General features: G+C 34.6%; 1 protein-coding gene across 4 annotated transcripts in view; it reads left to right on the top strand.

The window, feature by feature from the left end:
- The window catches only part of EPC2 (enhancer of polycomb homolog 2), a 114119-nt gene extending 92976 nt beyond the window's left edge, over window positions 1-21143 (top strand). For 3 of the 4 annotated variants that reach the window (XM_044242512.1, XM_044242514.1, XM_044242515.1), the window contains 8 exons: window positions 297-488; window positions 4300-4389; window positions 5920-6065; window positions 6175-6518; window positions 15498-15634; window positions 17439-17595; window positions 18536-18869; window positions 19876-21143. In XM_044242512.1, the coding sequence (XP_044098447.1) occupies window positions 297-488; window positions 4300-4389; window positions 5920-6065; window positions 6175-6518; window positions 15498-15634; window positions 17439-17595; window positions 18536-18869; window positions 19876-19948 (1473 nt within the window). In that variant the 3' untranslated portion in view covers window positions 19949-21143. The remainder of the gene's footprint in view (window positions 1-296; window positions 489-4299; window positions 4390-5919; window positions 6066-6174; window positions 6519-15497; window positions 15635-17438; window positions 17596-18535; window positions 18870-19875) is intronic. The other variant, XM_044242513.1, reaches the window with a different exon arrangement.
- The last annotated feature ends 523 nt before the right edge of the window (window positions 21144-21666 follow it).

Below are 21666 nucleotides of genomic sequence, written 5' to 3'. Positions count from 1 at the left end.
TACTTTTAAATGCTTGCATAATAATAAAGCAATTACTAAAAATCACTAACATCTTAGTTTAAGTATAAATAACAATATAAAAAACAAATTAAGTACCATTACGATTTTTAATCACAACTTGCAAAAAGTAAAACATTTTTCAATTTATGATCACATAATTTTTGCATACTAAAAACAGTAAATAAAATCACCTCCTGGGTAAAAATGTATGTTTTTCAAAGAGCAGTATAGTTTTTCATGATTTCTAAAATGATTTTCATTTCTTCCTTTTGGGGGAAAAATCGTCATGTAAACAGCACCCTCATCATTTGTCTTTGAAAGAAGAGGCTTCTGATGTGGTTCGTCAAAAGAAGAAGTACCCAAAGAAGCCTAAAGCAGAGGCTTTGATAACATCTCAGCAACCCACTCCTGAGACATTGCCTGTGATCAATAAGAGTGATATTAAGCAATATGACTTTCACAGCTCAGATGAAGATGAATTTCCACAGGTGCTTGTTTTAAAACTATTTTAAAGACATTTCCTTTTAGTCTTTTATATTGCTATATTTTAAAACATGATTGACCTCTTAGTTTTGATTCTTATTTTCTTCACCTAATGTTATATAGCATATATACATTTTCCACATTATTTTGTGGCCACTGAAATGATATTTACTTTCCGTTATTTTCTATCAGTTGGTTAGAATTTATTCTCTGTGGAGCATTTAGGTGGTTTTCAATTTTACCTTCTATAAAAGTGAACATTACTATTCTTTCCCCCTATATTTAAAGTAGACTATTAGAGGGGCGCCTGGGTGGCTTAGTCATTAAGCATCTGACTTCAGCTCAAGTTCATGATCCCTGAGTCCCACTCCCTCTGTTGTGTTCCCTCTCTCACTATGTCTCTCTCTGTCAAAAAAATAAACAAAATCTTTAAAAAAAAAAAAAAAAACTGTTAGAAATGGATTCTCAATATTTTAAGATAGTTAATACATAATTGTAAATATTCACCAATAATAATTCCCTTTTTTTAAAAAACTATATTCCACCAGCATTTTATTTTATAACTTCGAATGTAAATTTTGCTGCTTTGTTTGGCGATAACCATTTAATTTTAAAGATTAAGAAGAAGTGATTCAAATTGTAAATTGTGAAGACAGTTCTTTGGTTTATATTGCAGCAGTTTATAGCAAAGTGTTTGCTATATATTTTAAAAATCTTAATTTTACATTCACAAGTGCTATTTTTAAAACAAGACCTTTGTATATTACAAGATCAATTTTAAAAGATAAGCATATATTTATAGTTTAGCACCTTGTCTAGCAATACCCTTTTCTTTTTTCTTTTCTATATGGTATAGGCAACCTAAAGTATACCAACCTAAAGAGAACGCTATATAACAAATACATACTATTTTAACACTTTTGCTTCATTGCTCTAAAAGAAAAAAACTTTTTAAACCAACATTACATATATGTCTGGAAGCAAGATTGTCTATAAAACAGTTATGGTTGTAACTATTTAAAATCTAGAGTTTACATGAAAGTGTAAAATGTGTCCCCTTTGAGTAGATTATGTATTTTTTTTATTCTCCTATCACTAATTTATAGATAATAATTTAGTATTTGTCTGGATTGTAACAAATGCACAAAGGTATGTTTAATTTAGTACACTCTTGAAAAACACTTAAGGAAATAATTCATTACTTTTGTCAAAGGATCATCCAGTTAGACTCAGTGCTTTGAATAGCCATAGGACATAGCCATTTTGAAGGAATGAGGAAGTAATGTCCTAACAAATAGTGGTTTTCCATATAGAAAGAGTAGGGAGGGGCTCTAGGTAGGGGGAACAGCATATGAGTGAAAATATTGCTGAAGCATACACAAAGGAGAAGAGAGTTGGAACAGAATGATGCTTGGAATAGTAGTCGGGTGGCAAATGGCTTCTACATTAAATATACTGGGACATTAAAGAATTTTAAATAAGAATATGACATGGTTTATTATATATCAGTAATAGCCTTATATTGGTAGTACTCAGAAGAGCTTACATAGTTTTGCTTTAGACACCCAGCCCTTTAAGAATGACACATGTGAGGGGTGCCTGGGTGGCTCAGTGGGTTAAGCCGCTGCCTTCGGCTCAGGTCATGATCTCAGGATCCTGGGATCGAGTTCCGCATCGGGCTCTCTGCTCAGCAGGGAGCCTGCTTCCCATCCTCTCTCTCTGCCTGCCTCTCTGCTTACTTGTGATCTCTCTCTGTCAAATGAATAAATAAAATCTTTAAAAAAAAAAAAAAAAAAGAATGACACATGTGATATTACGACCTCTAGAAACTTTTCCTTTCTAGCTGTAATAAGTCCATCACGTTGTTGGTAGGGCACACTCACATGCTAATCGTTCATTCCTCATGCATTTAAGGGACCTTTGTTTCTGTTCTGAATTCTTGTGTTTATTCACATCATACCCAGCCCTCAGACCCACATGAAAATTTCAAAATTTCGATTATATTTTGAAATTTTAGGTTCCTCTCTGTCCTTTTACTAGATCTTTAAAAACCCTCATTAATTTTTATAATGATATCCTCTTGTTACTAGAAAGTATTTACCTACATAATTGGACATCATTCAGTGAGCAGCTATTTTAGGGTGTAGCTTTTATAAAATCAGGATTTTATTTCTAAAAAGATCATTAAAATAATCATATGTTTTCTTCTTTGCCCAGTAAACAAGGAAGAAAGGAATAGGAAGCCTTAAGAGAACAAACATTTTAGCTTAAGACTTACCCAACTGATTTGCAGCAGAGCAGAATTAAAAATCCTATCTTTTCTTAGTCACACTTCTGATTCTCCAAATATCAACTCTGTCTTCCTATGTCTCAGACCAAATTCTGGAAATTCTCCAGTCCTGGGGAATGGCGGTCGGGACAAAGGGGTGTTATGTTCTATGCAAAAAAATTTTAAGACTTTGTAACCCTTCCCTGTGTGTAGTTTAGAAGAGGTAGATGATATGCAAAGGAATCAAAATATAAAATTCACATTTGAGATTTCCTTTCAAATTTCAGGTTTGGGGCTTTTTAACCTGGGAAGAAGAATCAGCCCCAGCTTACTGTTTCTATGTCTCCCCCTTAGGGTTGGTGGAGGTATATTGGAACCTCAAACAAATGCCTTTCTCCCCTGGATGACCCTGCTCAGTGGTAATTACCACAGTTTGGAAATAATGTGGAGACACATTTGTCCTCTCAAAATAGGAAGAGAGGGATTTGTGAGGTTCAAAATTTGCAAGTAAATATGGTTGAGCCAGCGTTGTCAGAAAAAGAGATGTACTCCAAAGTGAAATTACGAGACTGCTGAAACTTAAGTACCGAAACTTTTTTTTTTATTTTAACCGTCATTGGTAGAAGTTTATCTAAACCATATTATTTCTCTGCTGTATCAGAGTATATTTGTATATCATTTAATCCATTTTTATGACATTTATAGAGTTTGTTCTAATGGATCAGTGTTGCCCCAGGGGTCCACTCACATTATATAGGGATATTTAATCTAAGATCACAAGGTTCTAGGCAGAATACCTTTTAATTATATGATAGCTTTTTGGAAGTTTTTATTTTTTCTTTCGCTGTCAGGTTGTGGGCTTATCACTTCTCTCTGCAGCTAGTCTGCAAGAGGGAAGTCTCCTTTCCTCTTCTAATTTTCTGCTTCTGATCTGCCAAGTTTAAAAAGTGATTTTACTAAACTGTGTGCTTGAAACTAATATTACACTTTATGTTAACTAACTGGAATTCAAATAAAAACTTTTTTAAGAAGTGATTTTTTTTTTTTTAATGAATAGGGAAATAAGGAATTCTCTTTGAGAAAAAATATATGACCTGTAATGTCTTTGAGGGGAGCACTATTCATAAGCCATTTTTTGCTTCCTAGTTTTTGGCTTTATTACAGAGAGAGAAAGTTACTGCATAAAAATACGTCTACCTGTGGGTGAAGCATAACTGTCAAAAATAAAGTATGTATGGCCGCATATTATTTACAAAATATAAATGGAATATGTTAAAAACTACTAATTCTTAGGTACTTACATGTTCAGAAGCAATTACACAATACCATGTTGACTTTCCTGCAAGAGCTAATCCATCCCAAGTAATCATGTTTAACCATAGAAAATCTGTGCTAGTCTTTATTTGGGAGAATTTACTGCCTGCTATATAAACTATAGGAGTGATTCACTGTTTGTGGTCAGATTCTGATTTTAGACCATTACAAAGATTGATCTGTTGTTGGCTTTTGAATTCCTAAATGGAATGTATCATGCCTCTTTTTTCTAGGTACCATCCCCAGTATCAGAACCTGAAGAAGAAAATGATCCCGATGGTCCCTGTGCTTTCAGGAGGCGAGCAGGATGCCAGTATTACGCTGTAAGAACTTTTGTTTTTAATAGTGTTTTTGTGGACTGGAATTAATAGGTAACTCTTGTCAAGGTAATTTAGTCTTAATGTGAAAACGGGAAGTCCATCAGCATTTTTTTTTTACTGTCCCCTATACACATATCCAAAAGATGCTCAGAGGTACTGAGTCCTTTCAGAAGATGTTGAAAATATCAGAATCCTTTACTTGGAAATTAATAATTTAAAATTCCAAATTTTAGAGATTTAGTTTTACTTTAGGCTTTAATTGTAGCTTCATTTTAAAGATTTATTTATTTATTTGAAAGAGAAAGTGTATGTGTGCCCCTCTGGGCAGTCAGGGAGGGGCAAAGGGAGAGAGAATCCTGAAGCAGACTCCCTGCTGCTCAGCAGGGAGCCCAATGAGGGCCTCGATCCCATGACCCTAAGATCATGACCTGAGCCAAAATCAAGAGTTGGCCACTTAACCAACTGAGCCACGCAGATGCCCCCAAATTTTGATTGTTGCTGCTTATTAAAATTTATTTTAGGCAAGTCCATCTTGTGCATATATACCAAGTAAGGATTAAACATAAAAGAATCATTTTTAGACTTTCCTCATAGCAATATCTTATATATGTTGACACACTTAGAAATTGCTTTGTGCTAGTAAGTCAAGTTTTGGTACAGCATTATGTCAGGAATGACCCTCACTCCCAAATGCTCAGGTTTTCAGATAAGGTATAGCTAATTATAGAGTTACACAGATAGCTTTCAGATATGACTTGCAGAGACCATTTGTCTTGCTTTATTTATGTTAACATCTACACTTCCAGTCTTTCAGAGTGTGTGCATATGTGTGTTTAGTGTAGAAGAGATAGAAAGTTATTTGCAAGTTACACTAATGAGAGAGTGAGAAAATTACTATTAAAAGGTCGAGAAATGTTAAGGCCCAGAAAAATAAAGAAGTGTCAGCCTGACCCATACATGCTTAACGTATAATTTTTGGTTAAAAAAAATTTTCCTTCTGACTTCTCTCAATAGGAAGCCTATGAATTACAAACTTTACTATCTCTACTTTTTTTTTTTTTTTTTTTAATTTTATTTATTTGACGGACAGAGATCCCAAGTAGGCAGAGAGGCAGGCAGAGAGAGAGAGGTTGGGGGGGAAGCAGGCTCCCTGCTGAACAGAGAGCCCACTGTGGGGACTCTGAGATCATGACCTGAGTGGAAGGCAGAGTCCTAACCCTCTGAGCCACTCAGCCACCCCATATCTCTACTTTTCTACATAGATATTAAATGCATATTTTTCTTTAAAGACATATTTCTTCTAAAATATATTCTACCCTAAAATATTAAATTCAATTTGAGTCATTTTGGTGAGTGAACTTTTCATTCAGTTTTAGAAAATTTTATCTTGTTAATATCACTTAAACCCTAATTTTACAGTTTCATAACTAAATTTTAATTGATCTGCTAATGCTGTACTTTATTTTTAGCATGATTTGACTTCTCTTCATTTCAGAGTTACTTCGTGAATTTTAATTTTTTTTTTCTTTTCAGCCTCGTTTGGACCAAGCTAACCACTCATTTGAAAATTCAGAATTGGCAGATTTGGATAAGTTGAGATACAGGCATTGCCTTACAACACTCACAGTCCCAAGAAGATGTATAGGATTTGCAAGGAGGCGAATTGGCAGAGGTGGAAGGTAAACTATTTGTTTTGGCCTGGTTTTTGTTTGTAAGCTGGAAGGGAAGATACAGAGAAAATGTTATTAAGTTCTTCCAGATAATATTTGGTTTTATATTGTTTTTCAGGGTCATTATGGACCGAATATCCACAGAACATGACCCAGTCCTGAAACAGATAGACCCTGAAATGCTGAATGGTTTTTCAAGCTCTTCCCAAACTATAGACTTTTCTTCTAATTTCACTCGGACCAATGCTTCCAGTAAACATTGTGAAAATAGACTGTCCCTTTCTGAAATACTAAGCAATATCAGATCATGTCGACTACAGTGTTTCCAGCCAAGGCTACTAAATTTACAGGACAGTGATAGTGAAGAATGTACCTCAAGAAAATCAGGGCAGACTGTGAACAATAAAAGAGTTTCTGCAGCATCTGTAGCTTTATTGAACACCAGCAAGAATGGCATATCAGGTAAGCTCTCATTTTGTTAAAATGCATCCTGCTCTTTTTTTCTCCTTAATTTTCATTATCCACTAAATAAGTGCCAAGTGCTCAGGGTAAATTTTTGAAGGTTTATTTTCATAATCCCACTGAACAAAGGAATATTTTATCTTAACCTACTACAGTTTTTTCCCAGTCTAAGAAGCTCAACTCTATTACTGTGCTTCACATTTTAAACAATGTCCTAAAACCTGTAAAACCCTGACTTATATTTTGAGCATGTGTGCCTGATATGATAAATGTGTAGGCAGAATGCATAGAAGTTCCCTATAGGCAAAAGGGTTATACACTGCTACCAGATTCTTGTAGCCATAGTGTGCACTTGTTAAAGAAAGTTTCCCTTTTTTGTGTACTAGCTTTGCTCAAATGTGGGCATTGCTCCTAGGAGTACCACTGAATTCTTTGTTTCTGAAAAATGATTTTTTTAAGAAGCTCCCCATGAATAGTTATAATTTTATTTGATAGCTTACCTCTGATTGAAAGTGTTTTTTACTTTAACAAACACTGTGCCCAGATTAATTTAATATTTTTGACATGTATGTTGTAAATAATGTTTAATATCTAGACAGTCTAAAATAAAATTTTGATTTGTTTTCCTCTTTATCTCATTTATACAAGTTGGTATAATTTTTAATATCCTTATGATATGTACAAGCAGTGCATGGTGTCCACAGACAAAACTAGATATGACTTGACTTACACTGATGATACCCTTTCTTTCCAGAAAACATACATATTTCTAACTTACTTTGGGATGGTGCATTTTACTATGTGAAATTATGTTAAGCCTCTTTAAAGTGGTTTTAAATCGTTTTAGTTTTTTTGTTGGATTTTTTTTTTTTAAGATTTTATTTATTTATTTGACAGAAATCACAAGTAGGCAGAGGCACGCAGAGAGAGAGAGGAGGAAGCAGGCTCCCCACTGAGCAGAGAGCCCGACGTGGGGCTTGATCCCATGACCCTGGGATCATGAGCTGAGCCGAAGGCAGAGGCCTTAACCCACTGAGCCACCCAGGCGCCCGCGTTTTAGTTTCTAAATTTGGTCTCAGTCATGTTCAGTCTTTTTCTGTTACTGGACTGCTTATTTTTAAACTTGACCTAGACATTTATCTGTTTAAAGATTATAATAGAAAATTGAATTTGTTGAGTGATTAGAGGTTTACATTGTTGTTCCTCCAAATTAGTTACTTTTCTCTAAGCAAACTTGGGCAAGGAAAATGGTATCCCATTATATAAAGTTCATTGATCTGTGAAGTTTAATGAGGTTTTGAAGCTGAAATAGATAAATACCGAATATGATTTGTGGTGGTAAGCTTCTTAGAAATCTAAAGGTAATAGGAAGTTGACGAATATTAGGTCAGATTATTTTTTCCGCCAGCCCCATGACAGTGTTCAAATTATTTAACTGAACCAGAATTCCTGTACCAAAAATTACTCAAAATAATTTTTGCCAAAAGGGGAGTTTAAAAATCTCTCAATACAGGCATTTATAATTAGATTTGATAGTAGATTGAGTTTCTTCTCTAACAGTGTGTACCATACCAAAAAAACAATTTTACTTTTCATCTCAACATGAGTATGACCAGATATTTGCAGCTTTCTATTGTACATTCCCAGTAAACTCCAGAAGGATTTGACTTGACTCTTCCCCAGAAAATATGCATAGGTTGTGTATGTTATTGTATCATCATTACTCTATCTGTATAGATTCAGAATATAACTTACTGTAACTTAAATAATTCCATAATAATTGGCTCTAGAATTTTATGACACTGTCATAATACATCAGCATAATATAAGCATTTAAAGTACCTTAGGCACGCATGCACCTTTCAGGTAACTTAAGTGACAAATATGTGATGTTAATGTCATAGACAGTAAATTTTTTAAATTTTTGCCTTTCCCCTACCATTAAAAAAAAATAGTCTTTTTGGTCTGTATAATATTTTCTGTCTTAATTTTTTAGTATTCTCATCACAGTACCATTTCCTTCTTGACAAATTTCAAGACTTATGCAAAAACTAAGCTGCATTAGAATCAGTGTTCTGTTTTTTTGTTTTGTTTTGTTTTGTTTTAAAGATTTTATTGACTTATTTGACAGAGAGCACAATCGGGGAGTGCGGGCAAAGAGGGAAGCAGGCTCCCTGCTGAACAAGGAGCCCAATGTAGTGCTCAATCCCAGGACTCCAGGATCATGACCTGAGCCGAAGGTTGCTTAACCTACTGAGCCACTCAGGCACCCCTAGAATTAGTTTTTAAATAGAAATTTTCAGGTATATATTTAGTTCTGTTGCTAGAGTAAAGGAAGTTTGTTTGAAGTTTTCCTTCTTAGCTGTGATCCTCTAGTAGTTATTGAGGCCACAAGTTTATATATATATATATATTTTATATATATATATATATATATATATATATGCATTTGTTTTGAAACACTAGACACAGGTACATAAATGCATGATGGCACAGCATTTTCTAAACAATTGAAAAGCCATAACAATTTTAAGTACCCATTTGTACCAGTTCTGTTCATTACATAGTCCTTTCAGTTCTGGTTAGGTAATTTAAGTGGATTCCACTACAGTTCAGTAAATACTGATAGAATTCCTTCATCAACTTAAAGAGAAGGATGTAGGAGTTTTTAGAAATTTGTAATTCTATGTTTGATGGACATAGACGAAAGAATTGAACACTCGTCTGTTTTTTATTTCTTTTAATTCTTTTCATCTTTAGGCCTTTATTAATACTGTTGCCTTCTGCATATTCTTGGTGGACTTGGTCATGAGAGGATGTTGGTCTTTAAGAGTAAAAAGACTAACACAGGACCATATTTTTACCTTACAGAGTGTATCACTGAGCTAGACAGATTACAAGAACTGAATTTTCTGTTTGACAGGTGGGAAATTGCAACAAATAAAGTGTTTAATCAGAAATAGAAATCTCATACACTTGTCAGTAATATTTATATCACAAGTTTTTTAGTTCTTAAAAAAACTTGAAGGTTAGTGGCAAAGAATTTTCTTTTGTTAATAACCCAGTTAATATTTCCTATGTCCTAAATATATTCTGATTGTTATTTGTGATATCATAAAGGACTTAAAACAAATTGAAATGTATGTCCTAGGTATTAGAAGAACTAAAACTGAAGACTCCATTTTAAAGCAAAGACACATGTCTTACTATTAATAAAGATCTGTTTTCTTAGTTGAAAAAGTCTTCTCAAAAAATAGCAGGACAGAAAGGAAAGATAGATTGTGCTGAACATGGCAAGTGAGTAACCAAGGAAAACTAATTTCACACATAATTATTTGGAATTATTAATATACAAAGCACTATGTTAAGTGTTTGAGAATTGTAGTTTTACAAGACAATAATCCTTTAAACGAGCTTACAGCACATGGCAAGTATTACATTCTTTATATAATAGATGATAAAGTTTTTAGTCATTTGAAACTGCAGTATTTAACTATTCGTTTGAGAGATTGTTCTTAAATCCAAAACTTAAGAAAATGGACTGCATAAAAGTAGTTTTGCCTGGGGCACCTGGCAGTTTCAGTTGGTAGAAAATGTGACTCTTGATCTCAGGGTTGTGAGTTCAAGCCCCATGTTGGGTGAAGAGACTACTTTTGAATGAATGAAAGAATTTTTGCTGTTTCAGACTTGAAGAGCTGGATTAACTTATATTTAACCTTGGTTTTGATTAACACATGGATGCAATGAGCATTTTTTTCCTCCCATTTGTCTTCATATATTGAATAGATATTAGTAGCCTTTTGACCAGCTGCAAATATTTTAACATTACTAATTTGTAAGAACATCAGTACTATGGACAGTTTTCCAGGAGAAATTCTTGATTTTTAAATTTTTGTCCGTTTCTTTTTCTTTCTTAAATTGCTACGAAATGTTTGCAAGTGTGAAAATCTTTGAATAGGTAAAACTACATTTTCACAACTAGCCAAGGTACCTCACAAGGTTTCGTTTTTAACTTGGGGTTGCTTCCAAAGGCATGAGAAATAGGTTCAGATTTCAGGAATTAAAAGATTTTAGTTAGACTGCTCAAGGAAATAATACTAAAATTTCAGTTGTAACTATTTAGGTTGGGTATCAGAAGTTAAAATGGGTCTTTAAAGATTTTATTTTATTTTTTAAGCAATCTCTACACCCAGTGTAGGACTCAAACCTATAACCCTCAGATCAGGAATCACACACTCTACCAACTGAGCCAATCAGATGCCCCTTAAATGGGTCTTTATTTTCTTTATTCTTACATTTGACTTGTTCCTCATTCTTCATCCCCTCACCCTTCACCCCTGACCCTACCTCCCATCTTCACCCTTTGTACCCTCACAGTTTTGCAGTCTGTTCATTAGTTTGCCTTTAACTGTGAGAGTTACATTATAAAGATGTGTAGTCCTAGACAAATAATGTCAACTTTGAAGGATTGAAAGATTTATCCTCACAGTAGCTCTGATGGTTTATGTGAACTTTCACTTTCGCTAGAACTACAAGGTTTAAAATAGGTTGTCTCTCTTCCTCACCCCCGTCAGCCCCAGATCTCTCTTTTAAAACAAAAGTGCATATAGTCAACATTGCTTCAATAAAGCATATATTAAGACTTTTCTAACAAAGACCTACCCTGTAGATGAAGAAATACTGCGTAATAATATATTCTTTTTGACTTTTAGATAACCTTTACTACCATATTAGATGTTCTTCATTAAACTATGAAAACATGATCTAGGCTAGTGTTTAAAAAAATCCGTATCTTCCCAAGAATACACACTTTATTAGCCCACTTAGAGAAACACTGCATTAAAAATAATTTTAAAAAGGCACACACAAGCACAAAAATCATATGTTCATGTTCTGTTGTGAGATGATCATCCAGAAGATCCAGAATGTGTTTCCTTTAAATTTTTCTTCTGCTAGCAAATACTCAGGAAGACTTCCCACATAAGAATACTTCTGTGGGCCCAAGTTTAAGAAACAGTGATCTTGGACTTTAGAATTATTAAACCAGTGTAAAATATAGTGGAGATACCTTAAGTATATTTTTGATGGATCACTGTCAGAATATTGGAAGGAAAGCTAATAAAGGGTCAGCCTAGCAGATCACCATACAGAAGCCACATACCTGAAAAGTGAAAGATGAAATGAGAATGCCTAGGACTTTTGAAAACAAAATCAACATTCCAAGGATGGTGACAGATATGCTAACAAAAAATACATAGATTCATCTAGTGAGCAAAGCAAATGATAAATCTAAGATGAGTAATGAGCCAGATACCAAAAATTTAAAAAAAAAAAAAAAAAAAGCCAGAAAGCTTAGGGGCTTTAGTGAAAAACAGACTATTGGTTATATACACAAAATATTTAGAAATGCAAGTATACCACTGATGTGTATAGAATGATATATTTGCATATATAAAGAGGAAGAGTTATATAATATGTATACCTATCTTTCAGCATGTATTAACCATAGAGATTTGGAAAACTTCCTACTCCAATAAAAGGACACTTCCCATCTATCTAGATTAATGAAATACTGCTCCCTTCACAAAACAGATTTGTGGTTACTTTTAAACTGGCAGGACTTCTAGGGATGGAGTAGCTTAGATTTATGACCAGCATAAATTTCAGTTTTAATCTAGCAATTTACGAGCAATTAGTGGAAAGAACTTGGCTTGGCCCTAAGCAATAGAAGCAGATAGGTTTTTTGTTGTTCTTCATTCCCAGTTCCCTTTTTCCCTGCTACAACCCCCTCCCCCCGCCCAAGGCTAGTCCCCCTTATTATCTCTCATCGCTAAACAGATTTCTTCACACTGTAACTGCGACCTTTCCCAGCGTGTTTAATGTGTGCCTTTTGATGACTGCAAGTCAGTGTACAAAATAATTTCTTGTGAAAGTATCTGAGTAATTTATGAAAGGAAGAATAATCAGTAGAGATGGTGCTTTCAGTCAAACCACCCACCAAGTCTATCTACCATTAAGGCAGCCGTAACAATGAAAAGTCAGTATGGTGCCTGTGCAATTAAAATCGTACATTTCTTACCACTTTCCATTCACCCTAACAAAATGAAAGGATTTTTTGTATGTGTTCTAATTCTGTGCCACAGTTATTAATTGCTCTTTTTGTCTAAAGAGCTGAAATAATACTGAGCAATGCTCCAGAAGATTCTGAATGAGGAACATCAGCTTGTTTTCAAGCACAAAACTTGACAGTAAAGAATTAGATGTCAAAAATGAATGTAACATGATAAGCTTGAGAAGAAGAGGAAAAAAAATGTCATTTTTTTCAAGTATAATCTTAGAATTAAATTGAGTTTATATCAGTGATTCTCAACCAGTAATGGGATCAGGGATGAAATTTTTGTCATTAGAGTTAGCCTAGGTTTATAAAGGTTAGGAAACACTGATCATTAATTTGAATAATTTGGATTGAGTCTTGTTGAAATTTTAATGAGTTTTCTATGAGGAAAAAGATGGGGTTCCTGAGCAGATTTATGGTCTCAACAGAAAAGGGCAATAAGTAGACATACCCTCTCTTCCCCAAAAGAGACAGCCTTTTTAATAATATGTAAATGATCATCCATTCATAAAAACCAAGTAGAACACCTATAGTTGGCAGTACTTTGCTAGTCATAGACTACCAACCAAGTAATATATATATTTTTTTTTAAATTAAAAAGTGCTTTTTGTTCTTTGTACTAGTTTAGGTTCATAGTTACTCGGAATTAGTGAGATTTCTGTGTCATGATTTTCTGAATTAAAAGATTTTGAAGAAGAAAGAAGATTCTCAGGTTCTCCTCTCTCTCTGTTTTGAAATAGCCTTAAAAGTATATTCACTTAATTTGGTTTGTTCCTCACATTATCACTGTAACCTCCCATCTTTCACCACAACAAAAAAACTCAGCTCTAGGTGAACATAATGCTGAGGGAGTAGATGGTGCTAACACCAGATTCCAAGTCCATTTCATTTGAATTGGCACACTGTACACCTAAGACTTAAACAGATTTATTTGGGTTTAACTTAAGATTTTTCCTTTCTGCCTTTTATCTAATAAACTATTTTTCATCTCTTTCCCAAGGTTTTCAAACAGCTGGAAATTCATGAATACTTCACATTTTCATTTGATTTTGAAGATTGTAAATTTAGAATTAAAAATACTTTTTTCATTTAAAAATAGAACACTTGCAGTGAATTTAACATGTGCAGACAAAGGAAAAAATTTGATTTTGTTGGTAATTCAGTAAGATAACTAATGTGTACTTCAAAAACACAGGTAATATTAAAATTTTGGAGTGAGCACTTTCACAGCCCCAGGTCTTTTAATCTCCTAAAAATAAAATTGCTATCTAAGAACTATTTTTCCTTCATAGTCCAATACAGATTTTAATGATAATATTGTAGAACAGAAATGAAATCCTGTCTAATGCTTTGTCCATCTCTGGGGCCTAACTCCCTTTTCATAGAAAATAGACTATTATTCATAACATATATTATACCATCACATTTTTTAAAGTTTCTCATTTGTAATTGTACCAAATGGAAAACTTGGGGGTAGGGGGGTAGTTAAGTAACCTCGGTTGAGGGTGTAGTCTTCTAGCTAAACCCCTTTAGGTTCTGTTGATTTGATTGCTCAATTACATTTAAAGGTTGACTCACTAGTTGTTATTTTTGATGTATTTTTTCTTTCCAACACCACCACAGGACTTTATCACAAGAATACTTATAGTTTATTTTGCCCTGTATTCACTTAACTCTTAATGTAGCAGTCTGCATCATCATGGATAGTAAATACTTGCTGATTCAAAGAAATAGTTGGGAGATAAGAAAGAAAGCAATGAAAAATAGAGGAAAATTACTCTAGTAGTAGATGTATTCTGATGGGACTTAGAATTCCTTGGTTTTTATAATGTACTAACTTCTCTGGAAATAGCTTTGGGTCCTCAACTCAGTTCATCAGTGATCTACTTGAAAACCAGTGAATGAAAATGTAGAAAAATGTTGCCTATTACAACTTTTTCTTAGCTAATCTTTTAAATGAAAGTTTTAGATCTCTTTTTTTTTTTTTTAAGATTTTATTTATTTATTTGACAGACGGAGATCGCAAATAGGCAGAGAGACAGGCAGAGCAGAGAGAGGGGGAAACAGGCTCCCCGCTGAGCAGAGAGCCTGATGTGGGGATCGATCCCAGAACCCTGGGATCATGACCTGAGCCGAAGGCAGAGGCTTTAACACACTGAGCTACCCAGGCACCCCTTAGATGTCTTATTTTTACTTGAAATCTAACTTTTATTAACACTGTATGACATTATATCGGAGGATGCATTCTACCTTTAATTTTCTGAATAATTCTCCGATTTCTAGCCCATATTTATATTTGGGTTTATCTTAAGATTTTTATTTTTATATTTCAGGTTTAACTTAAGACTTACTTTAGCAAAAGATCTATATTGGCTTAAAACGAATGATTATACTAGATGAACATCTTTGTCCTCTACTCTGATGTGTAATCAGAGAAAATGCCCTAAATGGAAACCAGCAATAAGGATTGTTTACAGTCTTGCAGATGGTCCTGCTTTCTTACTAAGGCCATCACTTAGTCATTATAATTGTTTGCATTAATAAATGAAAGTTTTTCTCATTATATAGTTACCAAGATATAGTGAACTAAGAGAGATCTCAAAAACACGAAGTCTGAATAAATGGTTAGAATCTTCATGTTAGAACTATGTTACACAGTAAATACATATAGGAACTTTTTTAGCATGTGACATTAGAAGATTGTGGATGTTAGCATAAACCACTTTTGCTGTTTATTGGGTTTTTGCAGATGTATGATTTGCAGTTGCTTTTCATCTTGCACAATCATTTTATATTGTATTCTGCTTGTGTTGTTAAAAGTACTTTAAAACATACTTTTTTCTGAAATGAATGTCCTTTACCAGTAACAGGGGGTATCACAGAAGAGCAGTTTCAGACACATCAACAGCAGTTAGTTCAAATGCAAAGGCAGCAGCTTGCTCAGCTTCAGCAGAAACAGCAATCTCAGCATTCCTCACAACAGACACATCCAAAAGCACAGGTAAACTTGTCTTTCAGTCATGGTTGTATTTTTTTTTTTCCTCCCCTTTCATAATTACATAATTTTGTTCAATTTTAGTCAGTTCACAGAGGATAACCTTGATAGTTTTCTGTTTAATGAGGGAAGTACTTGAATCAAATATGGTATTTGTAATTCAGGAAAGAAACTACTTTGTTTTAAAGCATTATTGAGAATTTGTAGAAGAAATTATATACCGTTAGAACTATCATCACCACCCCTACAGCCCCCAAAACTTTTTTTATATATATATTAGAGAGCATGAATTTGGTGGAGGGGCAGAGGGAGAGGGAAAAGCAGACCCCCTGCTGAGCAAGGAGCACAACACAGGACTTGATCCCAGGACCCTAGGTTCATGACCTGAGCCGAAGGCAGACACTTAACCCCACTGAGCCACCTAAGCGCCCTATTTTTTTTTTCCCCAAGAATATAACTTTTCTACCCCTTTCCTAAACTGTGTGTGTTTAAGTGCCATTTGGATGTGCCCAGTGTGCTGAGAGGTAATTCTCTTGAATTCTACAGTAAATCTAAACAACATAGCCCCTTGTCTCTTTGAACCACATTCCCCTGAAGAAAAAAATTGCCATCAGGTGAAGTTGTTTTCCGTAGGCATGATTAAATGAATACGCTAGAGATAAGAATAAAAATAACTTATGAAATTGTAATTGCCGGAAGAAACTCGCCTTGCAAGCACCTTGATATAAGCCGTGTAAGACTTATTTTGAATTCGTGGCCTCCAGAACTGTATGAGAATAAGGTTCTATTGTTTAAGCCACTAAAAATAAAGCTGTAATTGAAAAGTTGTTTCAAATTTGAGCCATCTGAAAGAAAGACATCTAGCATTTTAGGTCTTAATTCTGTTGCTTCATAATTCCAGAAGTAATTATGAAGGAATAACTGAGATGAGCTTAGTCTTCGTTGTATTCTGTGAGCTCTCAGGTCAGCGTCTGCTGATGGAAGTTCAGTTCAGCCTCGGGATCACTAGATACGCTAACCTTGCAAATCCTGAATCTAACAACATGAAAATATCAGTGACATCAGGACCCCTCAGCATTCCTCTAGCATCCAGTTGGATTTGGGACTGGCCACCATTCTAGAGCTGTTGACTGTTACTTACTAACAGCCAACCAGTTTCATACAGAATCAAGAGTAATAGCCATTAAACTTTGTTTGCTTTTCTCTTGGCTAACTAGCCTCCTGCAGGGTTAGACCAGACATGTTTTTACATTGTGATAAAAGTGATAAAAGTTCCTATGATTTCCTTTTGTCCATAGTATCTAGATTATCGAGTATTTTTATTTTTTTATGTTTTTTAAATTTTTTTATTTTATTTTTTTAGATTTTTATTTATTTGACAGAGATCACAAGTAGGCAGAGAGGCAGGCAGAGAGAGAGGAGGAAGCAGGCTCCCTGCTGAGCAGAGAGCCTGATGCGGGGCTCGATCCCAGGACCCCGAATCATGACCCGAGCTGAAGGCAGAGGCTTAACCCACTGAGCCACCCAGGCGCCCCTATTGAGTATTTTTAACGGAATTCGTTAACACTGGAAAAATTAATAGAGTATTAAAGGTTTGAGGTTTTTAATTCCCTAGTTCTGTCTCCAGAATAGTTGCTTCTCAGTTTTTAGTCATTTCCCTGCTTCATATGCCAAAAATAGTCTGTGGAGTCCTAGATCTCTTAATCTAAACACTTCTAACTGTTCAAGATGAAAAGGGCAGCTGTCTTTTGATTCGCCTATTTCTTAATCACATCTGAAAAATTGAAAGTGTAATTTTTTGCTCTTACAGGGCTCAAGCACCTCTGACTGTATGTCTAAAACACTTGACTCAGCCAGCGCCCACTTTGCTGCATCCGCAGTGGTCAGTGCACCTGTTCCAAGTCGTGGTGAGGTAGCCAAGGAACAGAACACTGGCCACAACATAAACGGTGTTGTCCAACCTTCAGGTAAGCCTGTGGTTTCGTGTAGTGTCTTATTAGCTCAAAGTTGTAACTCACTGATTTGAAATACGGTTATTATTTAAATGCAAAGTGAAAGCATTGTACAAGACGTCAGTCAGGACTCTTCAGAATTTCTTTGGATATGTGTGGTGGAATAGCTGAATGTTTTCTAGAATTCACATAGCACTTGCTCCCTGTTTCCTCCTGCACCCACTAGATACCTTCTGTGTAACTTTTCCACCCTGCCTAGTTTTATCCATGTACTATCAGTTCCTTCATACGCAAGGAAACATATTGAACTAATTGCTGACCATCCCCATGGAATTAATCCATGCAGTGAAAAAAGGCAAAATATAATCCACGTTGATTTCTCAGTAAGCTTGAAAATTGGTTTACCATCCTACCAGCCCATCAAACTGCTTTCTCTGACTCCTCTTCTTGAAATACAGTAATACCCTGGATCCTTGTCTGCTTCTTACTACCCCATGAGTCCTCAAAGACTTGCTGTTCTTGTCAGCTTTCAACTACTACTCAGACCCTAGGCTTTTCCACTTGCTTTTAGATATACCCATGATCCTGATTGCCCCTTTCTTACTGATTTCTTCTTGCATGTGTAAATTCTGATGCAGTTCAAAACTATCACTTCCACATGCTTTCAACCTCCAGAGAGGACCTCTCTGGCCCACTGTTTCCTACTTTCCAAATAGGGATGCAGCAGAATACTTTGTAAAACCCTTTTATGCAGGCCAGTAGAAAGATCTGTCTTTGGAGTTGTAACAGGTAAGAATGTTGTGATTAGGAGCTCTCTTTGAAGAGGTTATTATGTGGAAAATTAATATGGTATTTAATTAGAATATTGATGTTTGTACTTTTTATTAAACTCCTGATTTTTTGAGAGTTTAATGTCTCATAATACAAATTGAATGATTTTCTTTTCCTCCTTTAGGAACCTCTAAAACATTATACTCCACCAATATGGCTTTATCATCCAGCCCAGGGATTTCCGCTGTACAGCTTGTAAGGACAGTTGGCCACACCACTACAAACCACTTAATCCCAGCATTGTGCACAAGCAGTCCTCAAACACTTCCCATGAACAATTCCTGCCTGACAAATGCAGTGCACCTCAATAATGTCAGTGTTGTTTCTCCAGTCAATGTGCATATCAATACACGGACTTCAGCACCATCGCCAACAGCCTTAAAACTTGCCACAGTTGCTGCCAGTATGGACAGAGTGCCAAAGGTTACTCCTAGCAGTGCCATTAGCAGCATAGCAAGGTGTGTGTGTGTGTGTGTGTGTGTGTGTGTGTGTGTGTGTTTCCAGTACTATCTTTCCTTCTCTGCTGGCTATCCTGTAGGAAGAAGAAGACTTTTTTTTTTTTTTAACTGCCTAAGCAATAGTTGTTTATTGATTGACTTGCTTTTTAAACAGATACTGAGATCTGCTTAGTATCGAGTTCTTTGACTTATATTCTTTTGTTTGAGGTCACTAGGAAGATGCTTAAATGACAGTCATATAAAAGTATTAAAAACAAGGGGGAAAAACACATCAAATTAAAAACAATAAACCCCCAAGAAATACATCAAAAAATATTTTAGAAGCTTCAGTCTTCTGTTACTTTTTGGTAGCATAGACAGTTGGGAAGTTAGAGGAGGTGTTACTACTTCCATGTAAGAGCTTTTATTTTCAAATCAAAATTTGTGTTCCCTTCAGTATTACACACAAAGGGAAAGTAAGTTATTTTCTCTATATAATAAAATTGAGAATATTCTGAGATTAGCTAAATCTGTGATAATATATTTCAGGGTATGTTTTTATATTTCTCTCTGATACTAATACATGAGAACAGTGCATCGAAACAGTTGAGGCACATGAATTAATAACTACATGACCTTAAACCTATAAAATTAAAGTATAATGTAAAGTAAGTAATACTGTGCTTCTAATGATTATTCTTTTTGAGCATTATATGCTTCATCTATTGTAAAAAACTTGGAAGGTCCTGTGTTACATTTCATGAGTAGTTTGTCATTGGCTTCAACTAAAATACTATGTTAAATTACTGTGTTTCCTAAGTAAACAGTTAAAACCAAGTAATTACAAATTAATAGGATTTCTTAGCTGAAAAAAAAACTTGCCCTCATTCCTGTATAGAACTGATAAAAATGGGAAATACTCTTGTGAAGTACGTGTTTAGTTGTAGTTACATAAAAGGTGTCTGTAAATACTGCTAATGTATTCTAGAGAGCACTAATGTTTATTTTACTCTTGGCCTTTTTTTAGAGAGAACCATGAACCTGAGAGATTGGGCTTAAATGGAATAGCAGAGACAACAGTAGCTATGGAAGTGACATAACCTAAAACGTGTGGCTTTTGACCTGTGCTGATGGTGTGCAGTCATTCATATTCCAGCTGAATGCAAAAGGCGACACACTCTGTGGATCACAGAGTGTAACAATGGACCTAAATGGACTACAGTATATCGGATATTAAATCGATATATGATGTATATTTTGTAAAATTGGGAAAATCACTACCTTGTAAAATAGTTTATTTGTATCATCAATATTATTTCTGTTACTTGAATAGTAGATATTCATCATCATGCTTTTGCACTTGAATTTGCAACTGAATGGATTTTAAAAAATAATTCTTTAATGGGATCATGAGCATGAAATGGGATCCTGCATCACTTGTTTTAACTATTTATTTTGCCATGTTTACATTTTGTATCTTGTAAAAATAAATCCAACTTTGTGTCTAAAAAGTTAAAGATTCATAGCTAGGAAATGAAATTCTTGTAATTTTTTTCTAAAGGAACTGTAAAGTTTTCACTTGGTTCATTTTGTTTCACAATTTGACTAGATGGACTTTTTGGTAAATACTAGTGGCATTTCACTGTCAAATATGAAGTTCAAGGCAAAATAGTATTTTCTATTACTGTGCAGGGGAAAGGGATGGATCGATACATGCAAATTTAATGTAGTAACTCACTTTTCCATATATTTTGAATGTATATTTCTATTTATAATACCAGTTTATAAAAAATAATTACACAGGAGAAATGGACTAGGAAAAATTATGCATCTAGCACATTTAAACTGTGCAGATAAGAAAATTTTTCAAGGATTACATTTTATCTGAAGACTGCGTATTTTAACTGGCTTAAAAACTGTAACACACCACATAAAGGATATTTTACCAGGTATGTATTGCATCATATCATTGCAATAATTATTGGAAGTCTAGATATCGAGCCATCCCAGGTGTTGGGAGGGGGGGAGGGTTGTGGCAAGATTGTCTTTTCAATTTTGGAGAGTTTTCCTGTGGCTACAAGGCAAGTAACGGGTTGGAAAAAGTCTGACTGTAAGCGTTGGACACCTTCATAGTGTAGTGTTTTAGTGACTTTTTTTATACGGTTCTTGTAAATTAGATACGTGTAGTGGTGTTTCAGAATGTTTGTTTATGCACTAGTTCAGACAACTTTCCCTGTTACTTGTTCTTGATAAGTGAAAACTGCAGGGAAATAAAAATACATATCAAAACATGGACATGCTGCATATGTGTTTATTTCACAATGTGCACACAATATAAGTGAAAACTTAAGGGAGATGATAGCACTTAACAGCACTTTTCATTTTCACAGTGCTTTCCAAGCATTAATGAAAAGAATTATAAGAAGCTCATCTGTGGGCACTATTGGGTTTCAGATAATCCAATATAAACTACCTTTGATATGAAAAGTTCTTAAAATATTTTACGGAATGTAAGCAATTTGCAGTATAACATTCATTGAACTCTCATAAATGAGCCTCATTTTATAAATAAAAGTTTAGAGTAGAATTATATTGCAAGGGGGTTTTGTCAAGTAAGTACTGGGAAATGTAAATATTTTTAATGAATATGATTAAAACCATTTCAAACTTACATAATTTTATACTTTACATTTTTTATATCTGCAGTCCTGAAAGTTGTAAATTGATATGTCAGTTGAATTAATGGGCCAAGATTTCTGCTGAGAGTGGTTTTTATTCAGGTCCTAAATGTGTAAAGCAATTTATGGTCAAAACCACA

The sequence above is a fragment of the Neovison vison genome, chromosome 3 (genome assembly GCF_020171115.1).
Source record: "Neovison vison isolate M4711 chromosome 3, ASM_NN_V1, whole genome shotgun sequence".
Taxonomy (NCBI): domain Eukaryota; kingdom Metazoa; phylum Chordata; class Mammalia; order Carnivora; family Mustelidae; genus Neogale; species Neogale vison.
Note: the sequence above shows the minus strand (reverse complement) of the source record. Positions and strands in the feature narration are given on the sequence as shown.